Genomic DNA, 14,724 nt, shown 5'->3' with positions numbered 1-14,724 from the left:
AATTATTTCACAAATAAAGAGATACCGTTATAATGTAATCATTGTTATCAATAACTTGATTTTTTCTGAAAAGGTGACTTTCAAAATAAACGGCTCAAATAACAGTTATAAAAATGCAATTCACGCCTAATCAAATAATATTTGATAAATCTAACAGTGATATACAAACTGTTGAACAAATGACTAACATTATTCTAAGTTAACTTTCAGTTTCAGTTTTGTGTTTTATGTAACCTTAAAATAAATGTTTATTTTGAATTATATCTTGAATATATTGAAATATATACAACATATTTTTCTTGACATTTAGTATTTCTACAGTTATAGCAAATGTTTTATTATTGATGTTGCTGAGGTTAAACCTATTTAAAAACTTTTACAACATTTTTTTTTTTACAAAGATTTTTGAGAATAATACGTAAAAAGAAAAATGTTAATTAATATAAAATGTTATGAAACACTATTGTAAAATTTATACGATTTGATTTTATCATATAATTTAATTAATAGATTGCGTAACAAGAAAATATTTTGAACCTGTTTTTAGATTCCAAGTTTTATACTGTTAAATCAAAGTAGATAAAGTTTAAAAATATAAAAAAAGTCTAAAGAGATATAAAGAGCGCCCTCTATTGCCCCCCCCCCCTTCCTCTCATTTGACCATATCTATCAGCAATTTATAAATTCATAAAACTTTATAAAACTTTTTTAGAATTATAAAGAATGAGAAGTATACTCGTTTTATTCGTAGTTTTTGGTTTTTTTGGCAAGTTATGTTAACTTTTTATTTTTGGAGCATTTGTAAAACACGTTTTCAGTAGTTATTTTAATTTGGTATGTAAGTATTTAGTCTTAAAATGTGTAATTTAATTTAGACTTGTGTAACCCTCATTTAATTTCTGTTTACTGGGGTCAAGATTCAGCAGGTGGGATTAGCCTTACCTTTGAAAAAGAGCTACTGGAATACTGCAAGAACTTTCACTATGACATTATAACCATTGCGTTTGTTGACATATTCTTTGATAGAAATAATAAGGGTAATTTCTTTTAATTTGAAATATTTACAACTTTTTTAATTTAATTACTGAATACCATTGTATGCAATTAATAAATACATATATTAAAAAAATATATATCATTGTCATCAGGAATATTATTTTTAAACTCGCCTTAACGTAACAAATTAAGTATCAATTAATAATGGATAAAGTAGGTAAATTTCGGCGTATTTTTTTAATTATAGACATTTAATAATAAGTGTTTATTAGAGTCTTGTTTTCCAGCCTGTTGGAAAATGGCATCTTTTATCGCTATTTCCAAAGATTCCATTAGTCTTCTTACTATCATAAGCAAGGTTTTTGAGTCTTTAATTAACAAACACATTTATTCTCTCATCTTGATAATAACTTATAACTCAATTTTTGATCATCAATATGGATTTCGATCTTCTTGTTCTACTGCTGATTTGTTAACTGTGATAACCGATAGATTTTATTGTGCACTAGATAGATGTGGAGAGGTTAGGGCTATCGCTCTATCGTCATTGTTCGCTTATGATACTACTATTAATTTTTGTCTTGATAAGAAACTTCTCTGATTGCTTGTAGGGGGCACTTGAGCTTGAAAAAGACCTGACTTCGGTTAAAGCATGGACCTCTCAGTGGCTGGTATAAAATATTTTTAGCTGATCGTTATCACAATTATCTAGATCTTCTTTATGAACAAAAATGTACTCAATTATTTATCTACCCCTCGTCTTCTAGGATTAACTCTTACTTCCTACCTCTCTTGGAAACCATATAACAAATCGATTGCAAAATTAGCATCTGCTAAGGTTACATCTCTTTATAGTGCTTGCTACTTTCTTTATCTTTCTATTATTTATCTTTATAAATTTCAAATCCGTTCTTGTATGGAATAATGGTGCCATATCTGGAGCGGATTGTTGAATGATGCTCTTTATCTTTTAAACAAGATGTAAAAACGCATTGTAAATATAGTTGGACCTGCTCTTGCAGCCAACCTCCAACCATTGTCACATCGTCAAAATGTTGCTTCTCTTTCTCTTTTCTATAAAAGGCGCTGCTATAAAGAGCTAGTATCTCTTGTTCCATTTACTAAAATTCACTCTCGTGTTACTTGTCATTCAATTAAGTCTCATTCTTCTACTGTGACTATTCCTAAGTGCTCCAAAAATAATTTTTTGTCTAGTTTTTTTCGTTGAGCAAAAGTTCTTTGGAATTCGCTTCTTTTATCCTATTTTTCTGATTTATATAATTTGCAATCTTTTAAGTTAATTGCTATTTTGCTTCATCTTTTGTTGTTACTTAATCTTTTCTCTTCCAGTAACTTTTCTTTTCTCTTCCAGTAACTTTTAACTCTAATAATGTTTGCTTGCAGTCTTGTTGGAAGTGTTTTAAAAAAAAACCTTTGAGTTTATAACGCAAATAAATTTTGCAGAGCAATGCCCTGTAGATGTAAATATATAATATAACAGTAAAAAAAAGAACTTTTTTATGTAATTATAATATTACAAAATACTCAAATATGACGAAATTAAAGACTTAGAAAAAGAAAATCGGCACAACGTTGATAAAATTCACCATGTTCACATGAAGTGGATGTAGTTTGTCTGCGCAATGAGATGGAATTGGTGATATTGATAACATCTGTCTGGCGAATAAAAACTAAATTTTTAATTATGACTTGAATGTCCATCTAAAATAAAAACTGATTGACTTATTGCTTGTCGTTAGACTTCTTCTTAAAAATGATCAAACCAATTTTTAAAATAATACAGATATTATCTAATCATTTTTTCCTACCAAGTGATTGGTAATTTATTTAAAAACTCAACTCGCGGAGGGATTGACATTTCCAGAACGGAAATTCACTAGCTGACAGTCATCAAAATGTTGATTTTTTCCTCTTTTAGTACTTGTTAAGCCACAAACACTATATTTTCCTTCATTGCAAAAAACATTTTTGGTTTGTGATAATAAGTTAGATGAACAAATAATCTTGAAATTAAACATCATTTTTTCCAGTTCGTCATAAATGAGAATAAACTTTTATTCTATTTAAACCATTGGCACACTGTAATTGTTGCAGTGCAATTGTTGCAGTGCAATTGTTGCAGTGCAATTGTTGCAGTGCATTGCAACAATTGACTCAATTGTTATTGCAACAACATTGACTTTCACAGAGAACTTACTATAATATATACTTAACTTAAAATGTTTTGAATGGAATTAGTGTATATGTGACGCATCTGACCAAAACTAGTTGGATGTCCCTTTATGTTATATTGAGAAAACCATCAAAACATCTCAAAAATTCAATTTTTATCATTATTTATTTTTTTGCATAATTGTTTACATAATAATGTAAACAATTTTTTTCCATAATTGTTTACATAATTATGTAAACAATTATGCAAAAAAATTAATAATGATAAAAATTGAATTTTTGAGATGTTTTGATGGTTTTCTCAATATAACATAACGCGACATCCGACTGGTTTTGGTCAGATGCGTCACATATTATAAAATGTAATGAAATAAAATGTTTGTTTAAGATTAGAAACTTTTTTGCACTCTTTTTATTTTTCTTAGATTCGTTTTTGTTTCTAAATTATCATTTTTAAATAATTAATGTCATTAATTTATTTAATTAAAATATTAAATAAATTAATGACATTATTTTGATTATAAATATGAATTTATTATAAAGATAGTATACAAAAAAAATGTAATAACGTAAAGCGTTTTCTTGATGACAAGATCATCGGTCTTATGCAAGTTTCCCACGCTCTTTAAATAATGACGACACGTTACAGTATACCTTTTATTCAATATTACAACATTTGTGGATTTTTATTACGATTTCATTATATATATTTATGACGAGTTCGTATTGTTTAAAGAACCAAAAAACAAAAAAACAAAAAAAACAACAAGAAAAAAACAAAATTAAACTTTTTGGGTGTTTCTGAAGGAGGAAAAGGCTGCAACTTACTTGAACCCTACTTTCCCATGGGAATATTGATTCATAGCTGTATAATTTATTCATAGCTATATAAACTATGAAGTTATTGTCTGGGCCCAGACAATAACTGCATAGATTATATAGCTATGAATAAATTAGTAGAGTTGAGTTAAGTTCTCATTACTTAAATATTATCTAATCTTATAAAGAATTTCAACACTTTTGGGCAAATATGGTCGATACGTTGCTTACATTTTAAAACGTTTATCAAGATAAATTTATACGTAACGTAACTTGCTGGTTTTGAAGAAATGTTTACATGAAAGTATATTCTATATTAGGTAATTAAAGATAATATTTAAGTAATAAGAGCTCAACTACTTTAGTTCTATTACTTATGACATATAGCTATTATATAAATTTGTAAATATATATCCATGAAAAAATAACATGTAATTACCAAGGGATGCTTATTTAATTGCCTGTGAATTTTCTATCAATTTTGTTTTGTCGATGTTTAAAGTAAATGTGTTGTACTTAAACCAAATAATTAATTTCTTCAAAGTTCTTTAACAAAAGCTCATTAGCAAAAAAGTTTGACAAAAAGTTCTTTAACAAAAGATTTTTTTCAAACAAAGTTTGACAAACATAAGTTAGTATCTTCCGCATACATAGAATGTGTAACACAACATTTTATTTCAAATAGTTCTTCATTTATACATGATTCATTCTACGGGCGACCATCAGCTCAGTGACGGATCCAGCATTTTTTGGTGTTTGAAATAGCTAACTTTAAGTCAAACTCGAAAATTTGTATGTTTATACTTATGTCAAATAATGATGCTTTGCAAAAAAATTGCAATGATTCGAGGCTGGAAACATAAAGCCCTAAAATTTCACCACCCCAACTCCCCATTCCCACCACAAACGTGAGGGAAACAAGCTGATAAAATAGATTTTGGGCTATTCGCAACTAGACTTATATTCATCGATAAATTTCAAGTTTCATAGTATCATCTCTCAGCGTTCGAAAAATATGTATGAAGCTTAAACCCCTCAATTTGAGGGGATTACAAATTTTAAGTTTGATGCCAATCAGCCTCGAATCATCGCAATTGTTTGCAAAGCATCATTATTTGATATAAGTATAAACATACAAATGTTTGGAGTTTGCTTCATGTTTCGAAGTTAGCTATCTCAAACACCAAAAAATAATGCATCCGTCACTGCATCAGCTTTCTATTTTTTCAAGTAGCTTTTTTCCATTTTTATTAATTTACCTATAATTCCGTAAAATATAAGTTTTTTGAGTAAAACTTTGCGGTTTACTGTATTAAAAGCTGGATTAGAAAAAAATATTTTATTTTAATTAGCCTTTGTTTAGATTTTTTTTTTTTGTCATACCTTGATGTACACACACGCACAAGGATTTTATTTTTTTTTTTTTTTTATATGTTGTTACACAGTTTAAGAAATATAACATACTTCTTTAAAAGGCACAGTTCATACCTATGTAAAGGTAACAAATTGTTACAATCGGTAACAATATGTAGTTTCAATTTAATATTTTAACTATTTTGCGTTAAAGCTACTTAGCAAGTGATGCTAGTGTTTCCTATAATCCTGCTTTAAATATATGATATTTTGCGTTAAAGCTACTTAGCAAGTGATGCTAGTGTTTCCTATAATCCTGCTTTAAATATATGATATGCAACTGAAATTAAATTAAAACAAAATTAACTTTTTTAGATAACGTACTTGGTATCAATCTTTCAAACCATTGCAATACTTCTTATGAAGGTTACCCCGACCTTTTGGAATGTCCTCAAATTGCCGAGCATATCAAAGAATGTCAGAAAGTTGGTAAAAAAGTTGTAGTTTCTCTTGGTGGGGCATCTGGTTTATATGGATTTAATTCTGCTGATGAAGCGCAAGATTTCGCAAAAACTGTTTGGAATTTGTTTCTCGGTGGCAGTTCTACTGTAAGGCCATTTAAATCTGCTGTTTTGGATGGTGTAGACTTAGATATTGAAGCTAGTTCTCCATTATACTACACAACCTTTGTTCAAGCTATTCGTTTACTTATGTCTAACGATATAACTAAAAAGTATTTAATTACTGGAGCACCTCAGTGTCCATTTCCTGATTACTATTTGGGACCATCAAAAGATACTGTTTTATATGATATTGGTGAGGAATTCGATTATCTATATGTTCAGTTTTATAATAACTACTGTTGCTTAGGTAATGAAAACGAATTCATTGCTGCTTTGAAGAAATGGTTTAATTTTTCAAACGAGACAAAAACTGCACACGGTAAAGGACCATCTATATTTGTTGGACTACCATCTCACCCTAGAGCAAGTGGCGGCCCTGAAGATTACCAGACGCCCGAAAAAGTGCAGGCAATATACGAAGTATGGTTTTTTCATTTGTTTTGTTGTTATTTTTATGTGAATTTTGAATGTGTTAGCCAAATCTATTGTTTAAAAAAAAATTCAAAAAAACGTTAATTTTAATTTTCTTTATAGACTATCAAGAGTAACAAAGAACTTGGAGGGTTTATGTTGTGGGATGCCAGTTTTGACTCCAACAACTTGATTGAAAATCAATATTATAGTGCGTTATTATACAAATTTATTTTGAAGCAAAATTAATTTTAAAATTAAATAATTGATTGTTTTTTACTTTGTTTTAAATAAAAATAATAATAATAAAATTATGTCCGACGACACGGGTTACGAAGTGGAGGGGCACAATCGTCAATTTCTAAAAAAAGGCTTTTATATCTTGAGTTTTCTTTAAAAAAAAAAAAAAAAAAAGGTCTTTTAGAAATGAAGTGTTGGAGGGCACGTACCCCTCCTCCCAGGTGTCGTCGATCCTTTCATAATATCTTATAAAAACTTGGGAGACAAAAATTTTTAATGTAGCCAGAGAACTAAAATACTTTTGTTTTAAAAATAATTAACTTTTTTAAAAGAGTTATACTTGGGATAAGCAACGAGTTTGAAAAGCAAAGAAAATACAAATTTTTTTTTTAACAAAACGAAAACGATTTTTGAATTATTAATTTTCTAAAAGTTTTTTTTTTTTCAAATATCTTAACTTCCAACAAGGCTGCAACCAACCAATGTTAGAGTTGAAAGTTACTGAAATAGAAAAGATGATGTTAATAAAGCAATATTAAGATTAACAGACGATTTAAAAGATTGCAAATTGTATGAATAAGGAAAACAAGACGAAGGAAGCGAATTCCAAAGAACTGATGTTCGACAAAAAGAACTAAATAAACAAGAATTTTTGCAACACTTAGGAACAGTCGTAGTAAAAGAACGAGAATGGCGAGTAACACGATGATGAATTTTAGTAGATGGCAAAAAAGACGTTCTAGTTTTTTAGAACAGCGCCCATTATAGTATTTATAGAAAAGAGAAAGGAAACCAACATTACAACATTGTGACAATAATTAAAGGTTGACTGCAAGAACAGGTCCAACTATGTCTACAATGTATTTTGCTCCTTATTTAAAAGAGAAAAGGCGTCATTAGAAGATTCGCTTTGGATATAGCAACAGTATTTCATACGAGAACGAATTTGAGATTTGTAGAGATAACGAATAGAATCCGGAGTAAAAAAATGGCGAGCACGATAAAGAGATGCAATCTTAGCAGATGCTAATTTTGCAAAGGATTTCATATATGGTTTCCAAGAAAAATTGGAAGTAGTAGTTAATCCTAAAAAACGAAGGCTAATTGACTCATTGAGTACATTATCGTTCATAAATATAGAAAGCTATAGATTACTTCAATTACAATTAGCTGAAAAAAATTGAGCATTATCTGAGTTAAAGTTCACCAGGCACTGAGAACTTCATACTAGCAGAAGTCTGGTCCTTTTCAAGCTCAAACAACCCCTCCAAGAATAAGTAATAGTATCATTAGCGAACAATGCCAAAATAGATGTGAGAGTTTCTATGAAATTGTTAATGTAAATTAAAAAAAGTGTAGAGTTAAGGGTAGAACAATGAGGAACCCCTGAAATTACAAGAAATGAAGAAAAGTGCAAATCATCGAGGACAACTTTTATACTCCATTTGGTAAGGAAGGGTTGATCTTCAAGCGTGTTTTTGACTTACGTCAAAAACACGCTTCAAGACTAGTATACAACAAAAGCAAATTTACTCATGCTCAACCCTTACTGGAACAAATGAACGCACTAAATATATTCCAAATAAATATTTTTCAAAATATACTTTTCATGTTTAAATATAAACTAAGCCTGGTTCCAGAGCATTTTACAGCACACTTTTTTAAAAACAATATAAATAAATACAATACAAGAGCAACAGGCAACTTTAAGATACCTTTTGAAACAACAAGACTCTCAAAATTCTCAGTTACATATCGTGGTCCCTATTTATTTAACAAAATAGTTTCCAGAAACGAATCACTATTAAACTTAACCAACGAACACTCTCTGAAAAAAAAGCTAAAAACTACAATTATCAAATTAAACAACTGTAAGGAATTTGTTTAAATTTGAATAAATAAACGTAACTTAACTTTAATACAAATCGATAATAAAAATAATATTAATAACAAGGTATATATGTAACACGTATATATATACTAAATATGCAACTGATTTTTTGTGTGTGTTACGCGTCTAAAAAATAGGTGCTCGATGACAATACTGACTTAAGTCTTCTGCGAGCTTCCTATGACTACAAACAAGTATTTCTTTTTATCAATCTTACACAAATTTTGTTTTTATCATATTTATACACAAACATTATCTTGAAATGTGGTAAATTAACTTATAGTGAAACATCTAAACTCTCCTCCAAAAAATCAGCAGATTATTTTTATTTATTATATTTTTTATTTTAATTGGAGTAATATAGAGATATATTTCTCGTATTATTTTTACTTACACGTTATTATATTGTTGTAATTGGTATTTATTCATGTCTCGGAGTTGTAAGCAACTATATTTTTATTTACCTCGTATATTTTGAACTTTATATTTATGATTTGAATTTGTATATCTTTAACTTGTAATTACTTTGTAGTTGTAAAATAAAACATGTATAAAAAAAATATAAAAAATAAAAATACCTAGTTGAATACAGTTATACCGGGTCAGATTCATTATTCCCGTGTATTAAATTTGATAATGAGTGACGTTACTAAAAAAGTGGTTGAAGTTGTTATCTAATTTGATGTTTTAAACACGTGTGCTCTATATTCACGGGAATCGTGTTTACGCTTCAATATTTTGCATAAATAAAGCAAATTGAAATATATCTGTAACTGGTGAATCCTGTTGAAGGGCGAAAACAGGGTACTTACAAGATATTCGGGAATTTTTTTATCAAAACATCCGATCAAGAAACACAAGTTGTAGATTTTATGTACATTGACATGTTGCAAATATTTCATACTCTCTCTACATTTATCAAATTCAATAATGATGTCCGTTACAAAGCTAAAGCTCTTTTAGATTCCTTGACAAGTTTTGAATTTATTTTGACAACACATTTGTTTTTGAAAGTGTTTGAGCACACAACGCCATTATCTGAATATTAACAATCAGCCGGAATGGATATACTAATAGCCTTTAAGATGATTCAAGACAGTATCAATGAATTAAGCAAAGTAAATAGAAACTTTGATTCAAACAAGCAGTTACAAATTTCCCAGAACTTGCAAGTATTAAACTAGGAAAACTAGGAAAAAGGAATCTTGACATTGAAGTTCAGACTTGTTTAAAAGAGAAAAGAATTACAGCCAAACAACTATTTCAAAGTGTGAAAAATAAATTTCGTGTCAATGTTCACAACATGGTAATGGATCAAGGAATTAGTAGTTTAAAACAGAGATTCTCTAAGAATGGTAGTCTATATGCTAATTTATCTTGTTTAGATCCAAGAAATTTTGAAAAAATTTTAACAAAAAAGGCCTATGACACATTGCAGCACTTCAGTGGGTTGCTTAGAAAATTTGATGCTAGTGTAACAAAAGGCCAGCTTCAAACTAAACTATAGAACTTTGCAACAACAAAAAATTTGGAAAAATTTAAAACAACTCTTGCAGATGAATATAATTTGCTATTTGATACGGAAGTATCTGGGTCTGTCTTGGAAAAAAAAAAAAATTTTTAATTTTTTTTTAGGTGCTTAGGTCCTTACGGTCTTATCACGGAGCACCCCGGGAGAGCATTTAACTAGAAGTTCGCGCCTCTTTCCTTACCAATGTTGCTTATTGGGCTAGAGCCAACGTTGAACCCGGGACCTATGGGTTCTAAGCCAGAACTCTAACCACTGCGCGACAGCTACTCAATAATAAAAAAAAATTTAAATATATTTAGAACAGATTAAGAAATTTGATGAGCCAGTCAAGTTTACAATCGTTCATGCTAATATCATGTGAAAAGGACCTTCTTCCAATCATTGATGTTTTGACATCGACTAATCAAACGATGAAAAAGTTGCTATAATAGAAAATAGTGAATAGCGATTGTGTCTACTATTTTTAGACTCCAACTTTCTGCAGTGTTTTGGATATATTTATTTTTTATCAATATTTAGGCTGGGAAGTTTAAAATATTTATTTTATGCATAAAATAACAACTAATACTAAAGAAGACGCCTAAAAATAAAAAAGTCCTTCACTGATCATGGCCGACGACACGGGTTTCGAAGTGGAGGGACACAATCGTCAATTTCTTAAAAAAGTCCTCTGTATTTAGAACTTTCTAAAAAAAAAACTTCTTTAAAAAAAAAGTGAGGGAGCACGTGCCCCCTGCCCTCCCCCTCCCCCCTCCCCCTCCCCCCGGTGTTGTCGGCCCTGCCGACATTGTTATTTTTCTTTACATTCGAGATTTCCACAATAACTGAAAAGAAAAAATGCCTATATTTGCAATAACTAACTTTATTTTAAAACAACATCATCAAAATATAATAATGCTTTTCCATTAATATATAAATTTCTAGAGAATGAGGAACGGGGATACTGAAAAGTTTCTTGGATTTTTACAATTTTTGAAAAATGCTTTAATCAATAATCAAAAATAATTAAATTATCATTATAACCTTTCGATTATTTTTCTGAGCTCAAATTAGCACATTGTGTGATTATACATGTTAAAAATCATCTTTTGTGGATAAAACATGTTACAGACTTATAATTATTATGGGTTTCATCATATTTGTTGTACAAATGCAGAGCCGTACCCAGGGCGGGGCCGGCAGGACCGCGGCCTGAGGCGCCAAAATTGGGAGGACGCAAACTTTAATAAATTAAAAAAACAATAATCAGTTTATGAAACTAATTTTCACGGCGTCGCTGCTGTTGAACAGAAAATTAATTAAAATTCCGCCTCTTGACACAAACTCTTAAATATTAAAGCTCATATACTGAACAAAAAAGCGCCCTATAACACTAATATACCTTTGATAACTTTTGAGCATTATAATTCTATTATGAGTCGAACCCAAAAGTTATCTGGTGCTGAATTTAAGAAGAAAAGAAAACAGCGCCAAGAAAGTGACAAGAAACTACAAAACTGTTTCAAAAAGTGGTTGGTAACAAACTCAGTGGAGAAACAAATTATTTCAGAGGATATTTGTATCGAAATTAATGACAATTCAACAGATCCTATAATTGACTTTAATTGAGTTCAGATCATCATTTGGAATTAATTGAAGAGGAGATTTTCATCAGCCAAAGTCAAGAAGAATTTTGCACAACTGACTCAGAACCAACCAGGGAAGATAAAAATGCCTAGCTTTCAGGCCCAGCTGAAATGGATGAGGATGAACTTCATTCAGAAATCTTAAAAATTCCAGTGGCCTCGGACGAAAATTTTCAACATAGGGATCCAGCAACATGGCCTAAAATAACGGACAAAACAAGATGCTTTTTGATTGAGCATAGGTCAGAGCAAGACAGAAGAGAATTTTTCCCAAACACGCTGTGTGATTTTGACAACAGAATGCGACACTTCAGCTCAAAATGGTATGAAAAAATTCATCCCAATGGTAAAAAATCTGTTCGCACTTGGCTGCAGTACAGCAATAAAAATGATTCTTTATTTTGTTTTTGCTGTTTGTTATTTTTAACAACAAAAACCAACAATTTCTTAGAAATTCCCAAAGGGTTTTGTGACTGGAAAAAACTAAACCGAAGAATTCCTGAGCATGAAAACAACAATGAACACCAAAGATGCTATTCTGATCGGAAAACTCTTGAAAAAAACCTCAAGGAAGGAAAGACCCTGAATTCTGATCTGTAGAGAGTTGTTAGTGGAGAGATGAAAAAGCGGAGAGATATTTTAAAAGTGATTGTTGATGCAATTTTTTTCTGTGCCAAGAACAATCTTGCCCTTCGGGGAACAACAGAAGACATTGGTCAACAAAACAGTGGCATTTTTCTGAGCTTAATTGAGTTGATTAGCCATTATTATTCTTTAGTGACTGAACACATTGCGTCCGTTAAAGCAAAAAAAACCACATCATCCTACTTTTCTCCTTGAATTCAAAATGAGCTGATTGAGTTACTTGGGCAGAAAGTCAGGAAAGATTTTTTGTCAAACATCAAAGAAGCTAAATACTACTCTGTTCTGTTTGACTGCACTCAAGATACCTCCCACAAAGAGCAGATGACTCAGATCATGACTCAGATTATGTCTGGATAATACAATGGCGTCAAAGCTCACATCCATTCTCTTAATGAGTCAGCAAGATTTGTTCCATGCGCAGCTCACACTTTAAATCTTGTTGGTGTTCATGCTGCTGAGGTTTCCCCACTCATGATTACGTTTTTTGGAAAGGTTCAAGCCATCTTTAACTTTTTTTAAGCTTCACGTAAAGATGGGAAAAACTGATGAAAACGTTGACCATCTCATTAAAGGGAAATAGTGACACAAGATGGTCTACCAAAAAAGAAGCAATTACACCATTGCACAGACAAATCAAAGATGTTCTTCAAGTTTTGGAATCCATTATCCACAATCCCATGACAAATGCTGTCACAGTTAGCAGTGCAAAAGAACTTCTCATTCATATTGATTTCAGTTTTTTGTGTTTGTTGGATTTCTGGTGTCAAATTCTTTCTCTAATTGACCGGGAAAACAAATTGCTTCAGTCAAAAACCATTTCAATTGACATTGCCGTAAAAAAAATGAAATGATTGAAGGCTTTCATTCAGAATTTTTGAGATATTGGGGTGGATAATATTATCAAAAATGCCACAGAAAAAGCTAACCAGAGCGGAATTGATGGTGGCTTTCCAATTAAGAGGAAGCGCAAAGTGAAGCGAATAGCACTTTATGAAGCTGAAGATGACTCTCACCTTCTCACAGCAGAAACAGAATTCGGATCTCAGTGCAACCTTGTGTTTGACAGCATTATTACACAAATAGAGTGGCGCTTTGAGGCTGATGTCTGCTGTATCCTCTGATTTTGGCTACATCAGTGGGCATTCACTCTTTAAAAGTTCAGTGGATGAACTCAAGAAAAAAGCTGCAAATTTATCTCAAATTGACAAGGCAGATTTAGATTCTTCCGATTTCCAATCAGAAATGGCAAGCTTTAAATATCAAGCTGCCGCAATGATGGACAACTTTGAAAAATCTAGCCCGATCGACATTTATTTTCAGTTCATTCATAAATATTCTTTGATCGATGTTTATCCCAACACAACAATTGCTATTCGCATCTTCCTCACCATACCAGTCACAGTTGCTACGTGTGAGAGAAGTTTCAGTAAACTTAAGCTCATAAAACACTATATGAGGTCAACAATTGGCCAAGAACGTTTGTCTAGTTTGGCTATAATTTCAATTGAAAATGAAGTGGCAAACAACATTGATTTTGATGATGTCATTAGTGAATTTGTCTCAAGAAAAGCCAGAAAAGTGGCATTGAACTAAAGTTTGTGCAACCTTAATGACAAATTTTACTTATAACTTGATGTGATAAATTTTGTGATCAATAAATCATTTTTTTCGTTTAATTTTCTTCTTTTTTTTTTTTAAAGGAGGGGGAGGGGAAGAGGGGGCGCAATTTTCTTTTCTTGCCCGAAGCGCAAAATTTGGCTCGGTACGGCCCTGTACAAATGTATTCCGGTTATGCTCCTGAATAGTCGGAATATAACTTTTCTGAATATACCTTGTTATAGAATATACTTTTATCATGTAATCATTTCATTAAAAATATTAAAATCCATTACGCATGAATTTATTTTGATAAAAAAATACTGAATGATGAAAAAAAAGAGAAAGAAGGAATTATTAGCCAACGTATAACTAGTTTTCTTGATAATGTTACGGACAGAGATGAAGAGATGTGTAAAACAAAAATTCACTCATTAACAAGTGCATATCGAAATTATCTTTGCCTAATACGTATCTTATCTATGCCTAATACGTATTAGTATTAATTTATTGTGTTATACCTAATACAAGTATTTAATAGTGCTACATTGCGCCTATCCCTATATTATAATTTACTATATCTCTTTAGTATATCACATATTACCTAATCCCTATAAATCTAAGTTAGCAAACGCAAAGACGCTCAACGTCTTTTGCGTTCGCGAGTCTACCACCAATACAGACTCCACCAATACAGAATAAGCAGAGATACCCGCAATTGATTTGCTTATTTTTAAAGTGAGGTGTGCGCGCATTGGATAAAAAAGACAACAGTTGTTTGTTAACTATGAAACCGGTAAT

At 30.8% G+C, this 14,724-nt stretch overlaps 2 protein-coding genes across 2 annotated transcripts; both read left to right on the top strand.

Annotated features, from left to right (window-relative positions):
* Positions 1 to 684: 684 nt before the first annotated feature.
* On the top strand, positions 685 to 6,660 carry LOC100214393 (uncharacterized). Its single transcript, XM_065804988.1, has 4 exons — positions 685 to 766; positions 876 to 1,037; positions 5,737 to 6,404; positions 6,519 to 6,660. Exons 1-4 carry the CDS (start codon positions 724 to 726, stop codon positions 6,642 to 6,644), a joined length of 999 nt encoding a protein of 332 aa, XP_065661060.1. The 5' UTR covers positions 685 to 723; the 3' UTR covers positions 6,645 to 6,660.
* Positions 6,661 to 11,793: 5,133 nt separating this feature from the next.
* LOC136085328 (zinc finger MYM-type protein 5-like) lies at positions 11,794 to 12,282 on the top strand. The gene has a single exon (XM_065806624.1). The coding sequence runs from the start codon at positions 11,794 to 11,796 to the stop codon at positions 12,280 to 12,282; it is 489 nt and encodes a 162-aa protein (XP_065662696.1).
* Positions 12,283 to 14,724: the final 2,442 nt, after the last annotated feature.

Source organism: Hydra vulgaris, chromosome 09 (assembly GCF_038396675.1).
Source record: "Hydra vulgaris chromosome 09, alternate assembly HydraT2T_AEP".
In the NCBI taxonomy this organism is placed as follows: Eukaryota; Metazoa; Cnidaria; class Hydrozoa; order Anthoathecata; family Hydridae; genus Hydra; species Hydra vulgaris.
Note: the sequence above shows the minus strand (reverse complement) of the source record. Positions and strands in the feature narration are given on the sequence as shown.